We start from the raw sequence: 16,803 nt of genomic DNA, 5'->3' as shown, positions 1-16,803 counted from the left end.
TGTTATCTCGAGCTCAGTTTGCTCTTGGATCTGTAGTGGGTACAACCAGCAGCCTTTGTCATCAAGCGTCATCAGGCAGCTTAGCGGCACTTCTCCGGCCTTTGGAAGGCCGACCTGATTAAACCAGCAGCCTTTCGGTGCTTCTCTTCCGTGCTTCACTCACCTCCAACATCAACCACCGTCTCCCTCGCCAGCTCTGCGGCAACGTCAGCATAACCGTCTTTCGCTCGCCGTCACAGCAGCTGCTTCAAACCGCAACGGTCACGCCGCTGATACGTCAATCTCGTCACGTCACACGCTGCCGCAATCAGCTGCAGCTCCCTCGTTCGGCTGCGGAGGCACGACAACCTCGTGCAAAGAGGCTGCGTGCCTTTTGACGCCTGCTCCCGCCATCAATCTCTCGTCCGCACCACGACATCAAGATGAGCGCATCTGCTGGAACCCCCAACGGCCCCCCTCACCCCCATCCGCATGGCCCTCCGCGGCCCCAAAAGGCGAATCCGCTGCGTCCTCTTCGCAAGAAGCCAAACCCACTCGTCGCATCGTCTCGCAAGCCGCCGCCCAAACCCAGTCAACCGCCTCTGAATGGCGCGCCATCATCTTCAGCGCAGGGTGCCGCGAACGGAGCAAAGCTCAATGCTGAAGAGATACGGAGTCAGTACGGCGGATGGAGCGAGCCGCCGCCCAATTACCCTTATAACGACATCCCGATCATGACCACCAAAAAAGCCCTTCTCGATGGAATTCGCTATCACCTCATGAAGTTCTCTCAGACCAAGCTGGGTGAGAAGCCCATTGATCCGACAGACCAGGAGGAATTTGCCCGACCCGTTACTCTGCATCGGCGTGATGCCCGCCAACCTCCCCCCGGAAGAGCCGTCAAGGTGGAGGAACCTGAACGCCCCCCGGTGGATGAGCAAGAGGCGGAAAGACTGGCACAGGCAAAGGCGGAGAGGGAAGCCCAGAGAGCCATCGACCAAGCCAAGATTGCGCCTGTTGCCAAGGAAGTGGTCAGCAAGCGCCCGAAGAAGCAAAAGGAGGAGAAAACAATGTTCAATCGGGCCCCGAAAACGTCCGCGGCGAAGAAGGAGTCAGACCTGAGATATGAAGAGGCTCTGCCTTGGCATCTGGAAGACGCGGATGGGAAGAACGTCTGGGTAGGCAGTTATGTGGCTGCTCTCTCCGAATCTAGCGTTGCATTCATGATCGATGGATCGGTTTTCCGCATGATTCCACTGGAGAAATGCTACAAGTTCAACTCTAAGCCGCCGTTTCAACCGTTTACCATAGATCAGGCCGAGGCTTTCATGAACCGCAAGGTTGATGTCGGCCGTTGGGTCATGAAGGACGAGGAGAAGAAGGCTAACCAGAACGATCTTGAAGCAACGCGTCGGCTGCTGTACGGACGGGGTCAGATGATCAAAGCTGAAAGCGACACCTTCAAGGCGGCTTCGCGCGAGGAGAAGATAGAGCACGACGAGCTCGACGTTTCTGGTGACGAATTCCAGGATGATGATGAAACTCCCCACTTTGAGCCACAGGAGGATGAAGATACCAAGGAATCCAAGACCAGGATCCGCCGCGAACAATTGGGAGCGAACCTGTTTGGCGAAGCAGACGAGCAAGAAGTGGACAAGGAACTGCAAGAGCAGCTTAGGGAGGAGTTGGAGAGACAGAAGTATGGTAAAACGACGAAAAAGGCTCTTATCAAAAGAGATCGAGAAGAGATATACGAGAGCGACGACTCGGATTCCAACCCCTGGAGCAGCTCGGTAAGTTGTCTTTTTTCCCATGTCACAGCTAACCTTGCCCGTTGCTTACGCGCAATTACTATAGAGCGAGGATGATAGCTCGGATGAGGAGGAGGAAGCCGGCAAAGAAGAAGAGAAGAAAGACGGAGAGAACAAGGATGCACAGGGTGACAAGGACAAGGGCAAGCTGCAGAGTGCCAAGGGGTCAACCACCCCGCAAGGCAAGCAGAAGCTCTCCGAGATGGCCAAGAAGGGCAAATCTCTCAAGCGCCCCGGCTCGCCTACCCTGTCCGAGTCGAGCGGCAACGAGTCGACGAGGAAGAAGCAGAAGAAGGTTACGGCAGCGGCTCTTGGCAGCCGCCCCGGCACTCCCGGGCTGTCGCAGACCACAGTTCGGCGTCCTAAGATCACGGCGGGCTCTGGAAGTGACGGAGAAGCCACGGCAGGAGAGATGTCGGATGGGGCCATGCAGAAGAAGAAGATTAAGCTGGTTGGCAGCTCGAGAGGAACGCCTTCGGCATCTAGGGCTGGCAGTCCTAATCCCACCCCGGCTGGTAAGCTGCTTTCCTAACCTTTTGTCAGATCTCCCGCCCTGTGACTTGAAACTAACAGTCAGCGTCAACAGGTGCTTCTTCTCCCTTATCAGGTGGGCTGATTGAGCCATGGGAGATTTTGGAGAAGATCCCGGCGGATGGAATCACGATTGGTGACCTCATCAACTTATTCCAGGGGCGTGTCGGAGACGGACCGGGTCGTATGCCCAGACAAGAGTGGATCGGGCTCGTTAAGCAGCTCTGCGATTACGGCCCTGACAAGCGCCTGCGCCGTAGGAAGTGAAGGGAAGGGGCAGTAATCTCGACCTTAAGGGTGGTGATAGAACTGTTGATTGCTGTACTGCATCTCAGGTCGTCAAGAGGGGAGCTATAAGTGAGCCCCTTTGTCATGGGGGCAGGATGGACAAATATGGCACTTCTTCTGCCTCGTTACAGAAACAAAAAAAAAAGATAATGAAAGCGCGGACGCGGCAAACATTCTGATGCCAGGCTATTCAGTTCCTGGGTATTTCAGATGGGGTATCTCATAATATGATGCATACTACTATTCTCATTCATCCATTTGCCATGCATAATCCAGCCCTTTGTTGCGCTCTCGCCGATTGATGGCCTTGAACCGCTCTGCTTCATGTCCATTGCCTCTGTCCACACCGTCCCATCGGTACCCAGGCTTGATGCCATAGCGATTAGGAGGCGCACTCCCCGCGTAGACGGGCCGGCGCTTCGAGCCCTTGCTTCCACGACCCGTGTCCTTGTCAGCGAGGAACTGCATCATGGGGTCGTTCCACCTCTGCTGGTCCTTGAGCTCTCTGTTCATCTCTTCATCGTCGGCCTTGCGCGCCAAAGGCATGAGCTTGGCGTTCTCCAGGTCTTCCCTGCGCCGCCTCGCGTTCTCCTGCTGGACCTCGCCCTTGAGCGACTCCTTGGCGAGCCTCTCCTTTTCCTCGGCCTCGGCGGCTAGGCGTCTTGCTTCAGCTCTCTTCATAGATATGTCGATTCGTCGACCCGTGGCGTCTCGGTACACCGTCTCTTCTTCTTTGGCATTCTTTCTGTGGCGCTCAAACTCTTCGCGTTCTTCCTGCTGCCGCCGCCTCAGCTGTGCAGAGACGGCCGCAGCGCTCTGCAACCCGGCATGCGTCCCGTCACTCATCTTCACCACGCCCTCGCCTCCCGCTTCAACGACCGGCAACTCATCGTCCGCAGCCCTCGCGGCTTCATTTTCAGCAGCAGCCGACGCGATGATGGCATCCGCAGCAGCCGCGGCGGCGCTGTCGTCTTGACGCTGAGACGCCTTTCCGCCTTCCGACACCGTTTTCCAATTGCTCTTTTTCAGCTTCCGCAGCTCGGCTGTGACTCCTGCAACGGTCAGGGGCCCGTCTTCGTCTGCGTCGTCTTGCGTGGCGCCTTTTCTCCAGGCTGAGTCGTCGTCGTCGTCGGTGATTAAGAGGCCGGAGGGTGCTTGCTTGTCCTTGCGCTTGCGCTTCTTGGAGGGTTTGGGATCGGCGACGAGGTATCTTGATGCAATGTAATTTGAGAGATCTGACGGCATGGCGAGGTATTTGATTGTGAATATAACGGAGGAGAAGAAATGTGAAAAAGAGCAACAGTAAAACGGGCGCGTCTGTGAATGGTTGGGATGATGTAGTGCTTCAGCTACTATAATAACGACTGCCGTGCACCGCTGTAGCGTAGATATGTACTCCGCAGATATCATGCCCCTATCGAAGCATGGGCGGACATCCGCCGCCCCGATACAGAAATATGATGGGGCAATGCCATGTACTCAGGTCGGGGCTTTCGACATCATGGGAAGCTGACCGTGGCATCAAAGACGCAAGTGACATCTTCCCGCCCGCATCTTGCGCCGCCACGCTTCGCAGGAGGAACATGCAGAGCCGTATCTCGACGTCCGACGCTCGCGACTGTCCTCTGGCCCCCGGTTCCGCATGAAGTCACCGCTCGCAACCTGAACTGTGTGTCAGCGGAATCACCGCACCCAACGTCGCCTTCGATGCCGCGGCCTCAAGATGAATCGTCGACGGAACCAATTCAGGCGTTGCCCGCTGCGGCCTCGGCCGCCAAGTTCTCGTACATGAGGCACTCGACCTCGACCATCGAGCCGTTCCCGACTTCTCCCTCCGACTCCTCGCTCGTCTTTCGCAGATCGAACCCTTCTGCTGCTTCTCTCTACGCCTCGACGCTGTCGCCGCCCGGCTCCAGGTCCATGTCACCTGCAGGCCGAGGATCTCCGTCACGGATTCTGTCGGGCACAGTGTTTGATCTTGGTCAGAACCGGGCACTGCCGGAGAATGTCGGGGACGACCCGAGCGAGCCACTGAATCTCATCTTAAAGGCCTTCGTGCCTCATGTGTCCGTCTATGCCTCGCGGGATACGGAGGCTTTGATTCGCGAAAAGGGCTTTCAGCATGGGTTGTGGGAGCTGTTACGACCGTTTGGCGAGAACATCCAGGGCAAGGTCAACATTAGGGACAGCAACGGCATTGGACGAATAGTGGAGGACTTTTCCATACGTTTCACACGATTCGGCGAGAACATTGAGCGCCCCGATGCTCTGACATCTGGATCCCAGCAAGCCCAGGCGCCGCGGAGTCAAAATGGAGCTCCGGAAAGAGATGCCGGAAAACGGTCAGCTATCAACGACATTGAATCTGTTGTCGAACGCCACCTCTCTTACGCGGAGGAATCATTCCTTGGAATGCCACATCAGAGCATCATGACGAAGAACGGCTCTGATTCCGAGGCAGCTTCTCCATACTATGCTTTGTATCTGCGGCGTCTTTTGTCGGGTTTACCCATCTCGCCCCACGAGACGTTTGCTCACCCTGTTGCCTGCATCATAGCGATCAGCTCCCGCAATCCAGCCCCGATTGAAGAGCTTCGGCGCCTCTACAGCGAAACCAGTCAGGGCGAGAGGAGGCTGCCCTCATGGGTCGATGGAGATTATCTGAGGTACTACGTTTTGGTCCACGACGAGGAGAACGACGACATTGCACGATCCATGGGATTGTTTGAGCAGATGAAGCGACATCTAGGGCTTCATTGCCATCTGTTGAGGCTACGATGCAGTCAGAGCGTGGAGACGGATGATGACAACATACCTCTTCCCCGAAGCGACTGGATGTCGGCTGCTGAAGAGTTGGCAGAGATTCGCCGAAGCGAGAACGATGAAGACTTTGAGGATCCGTCACGGTACATTTTTGAGTCTGACGCGACAGCCATCCGCACTTTTGTCCGCGAGATGGTGACGCAGTCGATTATCCCTACCATGGAGCGGCACGCCACCATCTGGAACGACCAAGTTGCGTCGAGGCGCAGAGGACTGACGGGAAGGTTCATGAATCTGTCAAAGAGGTTCTCCGTGTTTGGTAGTAACTCACGGAGTTCTTCAAGCGGCGCCAGCACAAGCAAAGACGGCTACGATCCCTCAGGCTTCTACCAGGCCGATACGTCAGAGGCCATCATGCGGAAGCTGGCCGATTTTGCCTTTATGCTGCGCGACTGGAGATTGGCTCATTCTACATATGATCTGCTGCGGTCCGATTTCAGCGAAGCAAAGGCCTGGAAATACCACGCCGCAGCGAATGAGATGGCAGCCATCAGCCTTCTTCTTATGCCACAGCAGCTGACGTCCAAAAGCCGCGCGGAGACTGTCGACCAAATGCTGGAGTCGGCATTCTATTCTTATAACACACGGTGCAGCTCCCCGTATGGAGCGACAAGGACGCTGATCCTGGCGCAAGAGCTTCTGAGGCTCAGGGGAGGATCCAGCATCGATGACGCTGCACGATGGTGTACCCGACTTCTGGAATCCAAGATCCTGGGCAGCATCGGAGATGCGCTGCTCAAGGAGCGACTGGCCATCTGCTATGGCTCCAAGTCGGGCGTCGGTAGCTGGAGCTGGGGCAGCCGACGGCGGAAATCAGCAGCCTGGAGCGTCTTTGCGGCGAGGGCTTGGGCCCAACAGTCCAAGTACATCCCCGCGCAGCGATGCCTCAACGAAGCCAAAAGGATGTACGAAACGCTGCCACATGGCCAGGGCATATCCCGGTTCGCCATTGCGCGAGAGACCATGGACTCTCTGCAGCGAGAACTAACGGAGAAGCTGGAGTTTCCTCTTGGGCATGACAGGGGTATGCCGGAGGATGTGGTCGATGGCGGCATAGATGAGGAGAGCGAGGCGTTGGTGGACACACGCTCGAGGAGAGCGAGCAACCTAGCACGAGGCGGGACGGAGACGGCACCACTGCACAATGAGGAAATGAGCAAAGATACCAACGAAGATATAGATAAAGAGGGTTTTGCATAGGACAAATGGCAAATGGGGATTGGGTATGACGGGGGGGTCGATATAAGGGGTAACTCACGGGGGTTGGCAAAGCCGCGAACTTGAACGGCTGGAGTTGTCTCATCTTTGTCGGGCCTTGCACCAACTGGCTGAAGTGTTAATGGACCGCTGATGATGATGGGCTTTGGCTTTAGCGATTCTGTATTATCGGTTCAAAGGCAGGTGGATGGAAGGCAGGCCTTTCTTTGATAGAGGGATTGGACACTGTGAAATATGAAGAATTACTGCCCAGTGGTTCACGATCTAAGCTCGGGCTGTGACTGGTGTACTTGACACAGCGTTGACCTCTTTATCATTTACGTTGAAAATGAGAAGCTATTGAATGTCTTCATCATCACATAATGCACGATAAGACAGAACCATACTGCAGCATCAAACAGAAGCTCGACGATTGCAGTCATGAAGTTGATTGACCAGCTCCATGGAGTCTCGAATCACATGCACTCAAGTCCAAACAGTCAGGCACTAACACAGCCAGTGCCTTAGCGGCACTTCATCCACTAACAGCCCGGCATCTCAAGGGCTCGACTGTCATCATCCGAAAACAAAACAAAACAAACAACGACCGCCTTCAATGCGCAGCTCCTCTTGTTACCCGTGTCGCTAGAATAGTCGCAGCGACATACTCCGAAACTTCTTCGTTGCTGCTTCTTTTTCTTCTTCTTCTTCTTCTTCTTCATACCCAGAGGAAAATCACTAGCCATCGCCTTGCGGCGGGATTCGACATGGGCGAGCTCGCCGACTATCTCGTCCAGCACGATGCCAACTTCCGCAAGTAAGCAATCATTCGCCCATTCGCCATTCCATCGTCATCAACTTGGAATCATACAGACCACCAACCGAAGCTGACGCTGGCCCAGATCCCGCCTCCCCGCGCTGTACTCCGACTTCCGCTCCCAAAAGACGCTGAACCCGGACGGCTACCAAGCCAACATCTCCGCCTGGCTGCTCGCCCTCGCGCGGCTCGCCTCCGAGGGCCTCCTCTCCCGCCAGGGCTCCCAGTCCAGCGCCCTCGTCTTCGACCTCGACGAGTCGCTCCGCAAGTCGCTCGCCAGCAAGCAGTTTGGCCAGCCGCTGGCGCTCGGGGCCGTGATCAGCGAGGCGCTGGCGCAAAAGGACCTGATCCCGCTGCAGACCTTTCTTCACTCGAACCACAACATATACCAGCAGAGCTGGTCGCAGATTCCGTGGGATGTGGTGGGCTGGACGCTGCGGCAGTTGGGCGTGATTGATCCGGCGCGGGGGGAGGACAGGATACCCAAGGGCAACTATGTTGTCATGAAGAACGTAGAGGCGGCTAGTCGCGAGCTGGGGGAGGTTATTGGTGAGACGGCACCGAGATATGATCGGGTTTTCACGAGAGGCCAGTTCCAGGCACTCTTCACGGCGGTGCTGGGCCAGGATCAGCGGCTGTCCGACACGGATACCGACGTGTTGCTCAAGTTCCTGTCTCGAGACAAAGACATGATTGAGTACGACGGCCAGACCGTCAAGATCCGAGCGAGCGGCGAGGCAAGAGGGATCACGCAAGAGGACTCATCCATGGCGTCTATAAAGGAGCTGATGGGCAGCTTGGAGCACCAGATCGATCTTCTTAACAAGAGAATCGACGAGCAAGACCAAGAAGCAAGGAACGCCGTCCTGCGCAAGAACCGCGTCGCCGCCCTGGCCGCCCTCAAAGCGAAGAAGCGAGCCGAGTCGTACTTGTCGACGCGCTACGCCACGCTCAACCAGCTGGAAGAAGTGGCCACGAAGCTGCAGCAGGCCTCCGACCAGGTGCAGCTGGTCAAGGTCATGGAGTCGTCCGCCAGCGCGCTCAAGAGCCTCAATGCCCAGCTCGGCGGCGTGGAAAAGGTCGAAGGCACAATGGCTCGTCTGAGGGACGAGATGAGCGCGACGGACGAGCTATCCGCCATCTTGGCTGAGCCGACGGGCATGGTCGTGGACGAAGAGGAGATTGATGAGGAGCTGGAGGCCCTGGAGAAGGAGCAGAAGAAGGAGGAGGAGGAGAAGCAGCGCAGCAGTGAAGAGGAGCAGGAGGCTGCCAAGGCCAAGAAGGCGCTGAAGGCGCTGAACGAGCTTCCAGACGTTCCTACGGGAGATGAGCCTGAGCGGATAGGTTCGCGGTCGCCGACTTCGGAGACAGGCATTGCGAACTTGTCGCTGGGGACGTAAGAGTTGAGGGGGGATGGGGAAGCGGCGCGGAATGGAATTTGATATTTGGGATGTGATTATGAGCTGGCGATGTCATCTTTTCAAGAATCAGAACACTACAAGGGCTGTAGGCTACGGGAATCCGGCGTATGTAATGAGACGTTCTGCACTTTTTTTAATCGGATCGCAGCGTAATCAAATCAATGTTTACTTTGCAGTCAGAGGAAAAGGCACGAGCGCTGTGGCGATAGTCCCCCTTTCAAAGGCTACGTTGTCATGGCTCGTTATCTTCATCAGGTGCGTGGGCTTGCACTGGCGAGAGATGTGTATACATATGTGCCTAGGTCTGGATTATGCACCCGCTTAGTATTTGTCTGCTTCTCCTATCCTTCCCTCCGCGGAAGGTGTCGAGCCTATCGGTCGTTGTGAGAGCTCCCAGGACATTGGCTCAGCATGAGAAGGAGGCAACACCGATTCCAACCCCGGAGCTGCTTCTGACTTTGATTCTCCCTGTTGAGGCAACGAGCCGTCCATCGTCGGCGGCACCCTATCGGGTGGTTGAGAGGACGACTCGTCCACCACTTGATCCGCCTCTTCCGTCTTCTTCGTCGCCGCCTCTTGCCTGCTCCTTCTCGCACTCGCAATCAGGTCCCTAAACGAAGAATCATGCCTCGCCGCCCACGCCGCGCCATCGAAATCCTTGTCCTTGATCGCCGCCGCAGTCTGCGCGACCCGTCCCATGGTCGGCGCCCGGCCCCCCTGCGTGCGCTCCCACGCATCCAGGTCGTGCAGCAGCTCGGAGCGCTTCTTCGGTATCGCCGCGTCGCAGTTTGCGTTCCAGAGGGTGAGCCACTCCTTGTGGCGCTTTTCCAGGAGCACGCGGGGCCCCTGGCTGGAGATGCCGAGGTCGGACATTTTCTTCCGCAAGGCTTGTTCCTTGAGCATGGAGTAGTTGAGGGGGGGCAGTCGTTCGAGTGTCCTTTGCTGCTTTCGGCGGGATTGCGCAAAGGAGGGTGCTGCTGCGTTATCGGAGGCGACGGTGTTATTTGGATTGCTTGCTGCTGCTGCTGCTGCTGAAGGGCCGGGACAGGATTCCAAGTGGCCGAATACCTGCCACTCTTTCATCTTTTTGTTACAGAGGGGACAGGGAACAAGGCCGTTTGCTGTGTGAAAGAGGGAGTTGTTAGCGACTTGCTGGGAGTAAAAGGGTCGTTATATATGTGTGTGACAGGTGTGCGACATACGAGCATCCGGAACATAGTCGTCGTCCTCGTCGTCGTTGTTCGAATCAGGCACAACCTGCTCCTCCACCTCCTCAGACGGCGTCACATCAACCGGCACACCCGTCTCCCCCCGGGTTCTGCTCAACCGAGCCGACGTCCGCAACCGCTTCGGTTCATGCGACACATGCGCCTCGGACGCCTTCCTCTTCGGCGACCGACTCCTGCTCGACCCGTCAAGACCATGACTCCGCGCAAGGCTCAGCGCCGCCGCCCGCGCCTTGGAGAAGGCCTCGACCGTCTCCTCCATGGACCAGTTGCTGCGCAGCTTGAGCTCCTGCTCGGAGGCGCGGCACATGGGGCATTTGCCGTCGTTGGAGAGCGCCCGCCGGATGCAGATGGAGCAGAAGGTGTGCGAGCAGGAGGTGATCATGGGCGTCTTGTAGAGGTCCTTGCAGACTTGGCAGCGCAGGGCGGCTTCGACGGCTGCGAAGCCGGAGAGCGGCGTCGAGAGCCAGTCGGTCGAGTCGGGAACATTGTCGTCGGAGGAGGCCATTCAGACGGCTGGCGGTTCTCCTTGGCACGAGGAATGGGATTGATATCCAAAAGAGGGGAGAGACGATGTTGTCTTTTGTCTGCTGGTGAGGGCTGAGCAGAGCGCAATTCTATAATGGAGCGACAACAATTAGTTCCCAGCAGTAACGCTCAACATGGACGAGCCGACGAGTGGCTTATAACAACATGAACGAGAGACGGCCGACTGCCTTGTGGAGATTTTGTCCAGAATGCGCCGTCGCGACTGACGCGCTGAATGGGAGGCAATCCGCTGGTTAGAGTGATTGTCCGATTAGATGCATAATGGACCGGCCGTCGACGGAGTCCTCTCACGCTGGTCTGGCCGCGTTAAAACGGTGCACATGCATCAAACCGTACAGATCAAATTGGCGGGCACGTGAGTTCGTGTTAAGTGCCAAACGCGTGCCGCCCAAATCGGAGGGCGAGCTAATATTACCAGTATCAGTCCATATAAGCAGGGAAACGAGCTGGCATATTGCCTTCGTCTTCTGTTGCTCATACAGTCAAAGAGGAAACGCAACGCATCATGGACGAGGCCACAAAGTACCTCTCGGACCGGCTCCTGAGCGAGGAGGTGCCGGTATGTGTAGTTGCAACTTCCGTGTCGTGGAACAGCTGACCTGAGAGCCCGCGTTTGGTGTAGGTGACATATCGTCTCTTAAGCAGGGCACTCAACATTCGAGTCAACGACGCCAAGCAGTAATTGAGAAGCCTGCCTTTTTCTGATATTTGCATTCTTGTCTAATTTTTGTCAAATTAGGAAGCTCTATGAATTCTATCGGGCCCAGAATGCTTCCAAGGCGGGCTCAGTCCATGCCACCTACCTGATCTACGGCTCCAAGACGGAAGACAGACAGCCAGACACCGACATGGACGGCTCAGCACCGGAGCATGAGCCCCTTTCCGACTATGTGCCTACCAGGACGGTTACGATAGTGGCCGAAGAGAAGCTGAAAGGTCTTGGGACTTGCACAATGACATTGCTTCGTATCAATCTTTGCTAACAGTCCGCGTAGAGGTGCTGGCTGAATACGAGCAAGTCTCCTCGTTCCACATCTACAGCCTGGCTCCGTTCCCCCAAAGAGATCTAGCACTGCTCTCCGATGTGGCCAAGTCGCTCTCTGAATACAGGAATACCGAAGACACAGCAAAGGCGCTCGACACATACGGCATCATCACCAATCCCCAGGCACGCAAAAGAGACCGGAAAGGACGTCCCCAAATCCTGGCCCCAACAAGCGCGCCCAAGCCCGTCGCCAAGCAGGACAAGGCTCCTCCCGCGGTGGCCACGCCCAAGCCCAGCCAGCCGGAAAAGACCAAGGAGACCCCGACGTCCGCCTCTGCTGACGCTACTCCGGCGTCCAGCGCCGGCAAGAAGCCTCCCGCGACGCTGAAGCGCGGCGCCTCCGGGGGCATCATGCAGTCCTTTGCCAAGGCGGCCGCGAAGCCTCCCAAGCCGAAGCAGCCGAAGCCTGAGCCCAAAGCCAAGGAAGAGGACACCAGCATGGCTCTATCTGACGATGGCGAGGCCGACGAGGAAGACGTGCTCCCTCCTCTCAAGACTGTCGATCTAGAAGCTCTGAAAAGGACGAGGAAAGAGCGGGAAGAAGCGCTTATGCGCATGATGCAGGATCCGGAAGACGACGATGTCAAGGAGGAGGCCAAGAAGCAAGACGAGCAGTCAGACGAGGAGATGGAAGAGGCATCTGAGCCCGAACCAGAGCCCGAGCCCGAACCGGAGCCCGAGCAGCAGCCGAAGGAAGAAAAGGAACCTACGGAGGTGGTGTCGAATTCCAGCAACGGCCGCCGGAGGGGCAAGCGACGGGTTATGAAGAAGAAGCGCATATTGGACGACCAAGGATACATGGGTAAATTCTCCTTTCGTCTCAATACTTGGCAAGGTCAATGTTTACTGACTCATTCTTCGTAGTGACTATCCAGGAGGCTGCGTGGGAGTCGTTCTCCGAAGACGAGGCTCCTGCACCCGCAGCCGCGAAAGCAACGCCTACACCAACGCCCGCTTCGTCGACTCAGAAGGCCAAGAAGGCGGCGGCTGGGAAGGGCGGAAGCCAAGGCAGCATCATGTCGTTCTTTTCCAAAAAGTAGTTGCTCGTCAGCACGCCCCTCTCACAAGCCCTCTATAATATAACTCATCTCGACGCACAATGATTGCCTCTTCTTTGGTTACTATTCTTCCACTGAAGCTCAAACTCATACCCAACTGCTCACTGGACGATCACTGTCCTTGACCGCAGCCGCCAGCCTCTCATAATGCTCCAAGTTGCCCTGCATCCTCCGAATCAGCTCCCCCAGCCTCTTGACGCCATCCACCAGATCCTCCTCCGGCTCCCAAGAAAAACACAGCCTGATATTCTCATCAAACCTCGCCGCCGCCTCATCCCCCTTGACAGCAAACATATCCCCCCTCCCAACAATGATATTCTCCTCCTTCAGCGCCGCATCCGAAACCATGACCGCCAACGGGCCCCTCGTCAACGTAAGCCAAACAAAGTACCCCCCGTAAACACCACCACCACCCTCAACCCCCTTCACACTCGACTCCCGCGCCACCACCCCCAGAGGCCCCAGATACTCCCTCACCGCCTCCATCATGATCCTATGCCTCCTCTGCAGCGCAGGCCTCGTCCTCTCCTCGATGAACTCAACCAGCTCCCCCGTCTCCAGCAAATCAGCCATTATCCCCGCGCAGAGCCCGCTCGGCGCACCGCCAGACATGCTCGACCCCGTCTTGGACAAGCCCAGCGCGAACGCGGCCGACCCCTCCGCCCACCCCGTCCTCACGCCCGGGCCGGCAATCTTGCTGAACGAGCCGTTGCTCACCGCGTGCCCGAAGCCGCGCGGGTCGTTGTCCGCGCGGCCCATGGCCCTGTCCACGTCGCACAGCCGCGGCAGCCTCATCTCTGGCGGGCGTTCCGGCGTGAGAGGCCGGCCGCCGCTGGAAGAGGAGGAGGAGGAGGAGAGGGGCCACTGCAAGAAGTCGTAGACGTCGTCGCTGATGACGAGGGCGTCGTGCTTGCGGGCGAGGCGGACGAGGGCCTGGCGGTGGTGCAGCGACATTGTCTTGCCGGAGGGGTTGGAGCAGGTTGGCACGGCGTAGATGATGTGGCGGTAGAGCTTTCGAAAGGGGCCTGGGTCTTTGAAGGGCTTCGAGGGCAGGACTAGTTAGCTTTTTGCCATTGGCACAGCAGCTTCATATTGCTGATATGAATTGGCAAGGTAAAAAAGGGGGAGAGTTTGGTTCAGCCTCACCTCCGGACGAAACCCCTTCTCCTCCTCCTCCTCCTTCTCCCACTCCTCCATCCTCCTCTCCAGCTGCCCCAGATCAACCCCCTCCTCATCCTCCGGCACAGCCCTCAACCTCCCCCGGAACCCGGCATCCTCAAAGATGGCACCGGCCAAATGGTAGCACGGCGCAACCATCCACACGGCCCTCGTGTACTTGGGATCCGTAAAGCTCTGCAGGATACAAGCCAAATTCTGGCTCGCGCCGCCCGTGACGCAGATCCGGTTCGCGTCAGGCTCGACGCCGTAGTGCCGGCCCAGCCATTGCGCCAGGCGCTCGCGCAGCGGCTGGTAGCCCTCGTCGGGCGCGTACTGCAGGAGGGGCACGCTGGTGACGGGCGAAGACAGGATGCGCTGGGCGGCGGAGGAGAGGAGGTGTGCGGGGAGGAGGTCGGGGGAGGGCCAGCCGCGGAGGAGGTTGATTTGTTTCTGTTGCTTCTTGCTTGGTGCTGGGGGAGAAGACATTTCGGCGGTGGCTGATGTGGTGAGGAGACGATGGGAGGGTGGATGGCTTGGTGGTGAGGGCTTGGGTGAGAGGGGGTTGAAGCTGTGAGGATGCGGGTGGTGGAATCGAGTTGGTGGAGAGAGTCTGAGTCGTGGCTGGTGCGAGAAGAGTCGCATCGCTCGGCTGGGTGGCTTTTGGGAGACTGTCGATATGATGATGGCAACTCGGCGGAGGACAGACTCTCTTTAAGTGAGCGCCTCTTGCTTTTGTGAGCTGGCAAGGATGAGTTGTATAAGAGCATTTGAAGTGTCAAGTGTGGAGTCTTATGTACGAGTTGAAGCTCATTCTCAAGTGTGGGGGTGAGAGGCTTGCGATTCACACGCCTCATTTGTCACCCTCACGGCAATGGACAAGAAGCTGTCCTTTCAGCTCATACAAAAAGTACAAGGATTTTGGTTTGTATTTCGAACATGTACAATGGATTCATCCAGTCAACTACAGAAAATCATCCCTTTCAAGCATCTCACATCTCATACGGCGCCGCCCCCGGCCCAAACACCAAGTGCGGCTTCCTCTTGGCCAGATCCAATATCGTCACCGCAAACACGCCGTTCGCCCAGGCAAACCAGCTCCGCGTGTACTGGCTCACGTAGTTGACGTCCACGCTCTCATGGATGAGGCCGCGCGGGGACGCTTTCAATACCAGGTCGAGGCACTCCTTGATCTCGGCGTCGTCGTTGGACGTCTGTGCCTGGAGCAGTAGGCTCATGGGCCAGGCATTCTTCAAGCCAATGTGCGGTCCTGTGATAACACCAATTAGTCCAACTGTTCTTCTTGCTTGACCGTTCGAGAACAACATACCGCCGATTCCTTGAAAGTCTCTGCCCTTCAAGTAATACGGGTTCCCCTGCTTGTCCAGTATCATCTTTCTCGTGTTCTGGTACACCGGGTCGTCCACGTCGCAGAAGCCCATGACGGGGAGAGCAAGGAGCGAAGGATAATTCGCATCGTCCATCAAGATGGAAGAGCCATACCCGTCCACCTCATAGGCAAACACGTCGCCGTACTTCTTGTGCTTGACGATGCCATGCTCCAACACTCCCGCACGCAATTTCTCGCTCCATTGACTCAGCTTGGCGGCCAGAGCCTTATTACTCCCCGCCGCCTGAAGCATCTTGGCAGCCCGACCAAGCTCCACGGACATCATGGCATTTGCCGGGATGAAGAAGCCCAGAATGGTGGCATCGTCACTCGGTCGAAACGCCGACCGAACCAGTCCCGTCCCGCCATTCAGGGGATTCCCAACGCCCTGGAGGTTGAGCGTCTCCGTGCCGGTGTTGGTCCATCGCTGGAAGGTATACGCGTTGCGGTCATACTGGCCCGTCTCCGGGTGGAACGTCGGCTCCGACTGCTGCTTGAGCACCACCAAGAGCGTCTCCACGGCGCGAAGCCACCGCTTGGTCACAAAGTCCGTCGCCCCCGTGTGGTCGTAAAAGTCGTTGCCCAGAGCCAGAAAGTGCGCCAGCGAGTCCAGCTCGTACTTGCATTCGAACACGACACTCGGCTCATACGCCGGGTGCACCGCGTCGTCCTGGCCGTTGGCCGAGGCGGACAGGTCGCTGATGGGGGGCGGCTGGAAGGCGTTGCAGTACGGCGACTGGATCACATACTCGGACTGCGTGTTGATGGCCCCCACGATCAGGTCGAAGATGGCACGGTCCTTCTTGGCCAGGGCCTGGTACGGGCGCAGCTGGTTGGTCGAGTCCCGCAGCCACTCCGCAACGATGTCCCCCGTGATGATGAACGACTGCGGCCCTTCCCATGCGCCGTCCTCCAGCGGAGGCCCTTGCACGGGGACAAAGCCCGCGTCCTTGCCGCCCTTTGTGTGGAACTTGACCGTCGTGTCTGTCGTGGAGGGAAACGCATTCTCAAACAGCCGCGCCAGGTCGGGGTCCTTGATCCTCGACGTCACCTCGTCAATGACCCTCTCGATCTCGTCCGACTGGAACGTGCGACATCGCGGGTTCGGCCGCTGATAGGGCAGGGCGAGCGGGCCCGAGCTGTAGGGACGACTGCGGCCTGTCTGTCAGATGCTTATGAAGCTCATTTACCACGGGGGAAGGGCCCGACAAACTGCGGATAGGATGCGTAGAGCGCATAGTCGGGACAGATGTCGGCGTAGTCTGGCAGCGGAACCTGCCAGTCGCCTCGGCCTTGGGCGTGGACGGGCGTCACTGCGCCGAAGCCGAGCAGTGCGGCTGCCAGCAGCGGGAGAGGCATGTTGGCTGAGAGGGATGGAAGCCAATTCGACGGTCTTCTGTATCGCCGAGTGGTGGGGTCTATAGGTATGGTCAATTCATGGGGACTGGGTTTTGGTGGTTCAGTTGTGATGCACTGATGGAACTTTCATCTTAGGTTTGCTTCATCCCAACTA

General features: G+C 57.4%; 8 protein-coding genes across 8 annotated transcripts; 4 read left to right on the top strand and 4 right to left on the bottom strand.

Annotated features, from left to right (window-relative positions):
* Positions 1-422: 422 nt before the first annotated feature.
* BBK36DRAFT_1108853 (transcription initiation factor) lies at positions 423-2,588 on the top strand (the record flags this gene model as incomplete). Its single annotated transcript, XM_024889412.1, has 3 exons — positions 423-1,772; positions 1,867-2,305; positions 2,377-2,588. 3 exons carry the CDS (start codon positions 423-425, stop codon positions 2,586-2,588), a joined length of 2,001 nt encoding a protein of 666 aa, XP_024754326.1.
* Positions 2,589-2,854: 266 nt separating this feature from the next.
* BBK36DRAFT_1176281 (hypothetical protein) lies at positions 2,855-3,868 on the bottom strand (the record flags this gene model as incomplete). The annotated part of the gene is made up of 1 exon (XM_024896009.1): positions 2,855-3,868. Exon 1 carries the CDS (start codon positions 3,852-3,854, stop codon positions 2,856-2,858), a length of 999 nt encoding a protein of 332 aa, XP_024754325.1. The 5' UTR covers positions 3,855-3,868.
* Positions 3,869-4,286: 418 nt separating this feature from the next.
* Positions 4,287-6,665, top strand: BBK36DRAFT_1134143 (cis-golgi transport protein particle complex subunit). Its single transcript, XM_024892209.1, is given in 2 exon segments — positions 4,287-6,637; positions 6,648-6,665. The coding sequence occupies 1 exon segment, from the start codon at positions 4,317-4,319 to the stop codon at positions 6,630-6,632; it is 2,316 nt and encodes a 771-aa protein (XP_024754324.1). The 5' UTR covers positions 4,287-4,316; the 3' UTR covers positions 6,633-6,637; positions 6,648-6,665.
* A 420-nt stretch (positions 6,666-7,085) lies between these two features.
* On the top strand, positions 7,086-8,708 carry BBK36DRAFT_1134142 (hypothetical protein; the record flags this gene model as incomplete). Its single annotated transcript, XM_024892208.1, is given in 4 exon segments — positions 7,086-7,115; positions 7,127-7,260; positions 7,363-7,446; positions 7,532-8,708. Coding segments are annotated over 2 exon segments (1,227 nt in total), but the record flags the coding sequence as incomplete, so codon positions are not given.
* A 480-nt stretch (positions 8,709-9,188) lies between these two features.
* BBK36DRAFT_1137641 (DNA repair protein rad18) lies at positions 9,189-10,601 on the bottom strand (the record flags this gene model as incomplete). Its single annotated transcript, XM_024893183.1, has 2 exons — positions 9,189-9,988; positions 10,070-10,601. The coding sequence occupies 2 exons, from the start codon at positions 10,599-10,601 to the stop codon at positions 9,189-9,191; spliced, it is 1,332 nt and encodes a 443-aa protein (XP_024754322.1).
* Positions 10,602-11,147: 546 nt separating this feature from the next.
* On the top strand, positions 11,148-12,727 carry BBK36DRAFT_1108458 (hypothetical protein; the record flags this gene model as incomplete). The annotated part of the gene is made up of 5 exons (XM_024889366.1): positions 11,148-11,201; positions 11,265-11,320; positions 11,382-11,578; positions 11,638-12,489; positions 12,552-12,727. 5 exons carry the CDS (start codon positions 11,148-11,150, stop codon positions 12,725-12,727), a joined length of 1,335 nt encoding a protein of 444 aa, XP_024754321.1.
* A 105-nt stretch (positions 12,728-12,832) lies between these two features.
* BBK36DRAFT_1155779 (Aspartate/tyrosine/aromatic aminotransferase) lies at positions 12,833-14,389 on the bottom strand (the record flags this gene model as incomplete). The annotated part of the gene is made up of 2 exons (XM_024893864.1): positions 12,833-13,786; positions 13,892-14,389. The coding sequence occupies 2 exons, from the start codon at positions 14,387-14,389 to the stop codon at positions 12,833-12,835; spliced, it is 1,452 nt and encodes a 483-aa protein (XP_024754320.1).
* Positions 14,390-14,892: 503 nt separating this feature from the next.
* Positions 14,893-16,654, bottom strand: BBK36DRAFT_1134139 (glycoside hydrolase family 125 protein; the record flags this gene model as incomplete). The annotated part of the gene is made up of 3 exons (XM_024892207.1): positions 16,504-16,654; positions 15,233-16,441; positions 14,893-15,172 (listed from the first exon to the last, which is right to left on the bottom strand). Exons 1-3 carry the CDS (start codon positions 16,647-16,649, stop codon positions 14,893-14,895), a joined length of 1,635 nt encoding a protein of 544 aa, XP_024754319.1. The 5' UTR covers positions 16,650-16,654.
* Positions 16,655-16,803: the final 149 nt, after the last annotated feature.

This window comes from Trichoderma citrinoviride, assembly GCF_003025115.1.
Source record: "Trichoderma citrinoviride strain TUCIM 6016 unplaced genomic scaffold BBK36scaffold_1, whole genome shotgun sequence".
In the NCBI taxonomy this organism is placed as follows: Eukaryota; Fungi; Ascomycota; class Sordariomycetes; order Hypocreales; family Hypocreaceae; genus Trichoderma; species Trichoderma citrinoviride.
This window is presented reverse-complemented; position numbering and strand designations above follow the sequence as displayed.

Bases quoted from the DNA above. Each gene is read 5' to 3' on its own strand.
- BBK36DRAFT_1134143 (XM_024892209.1), top strand. From the start codon at position 4,317: ATGCCGCGGCCTCAAGATGAATCGTCGACGGAACCAATTCAGGCGTTG.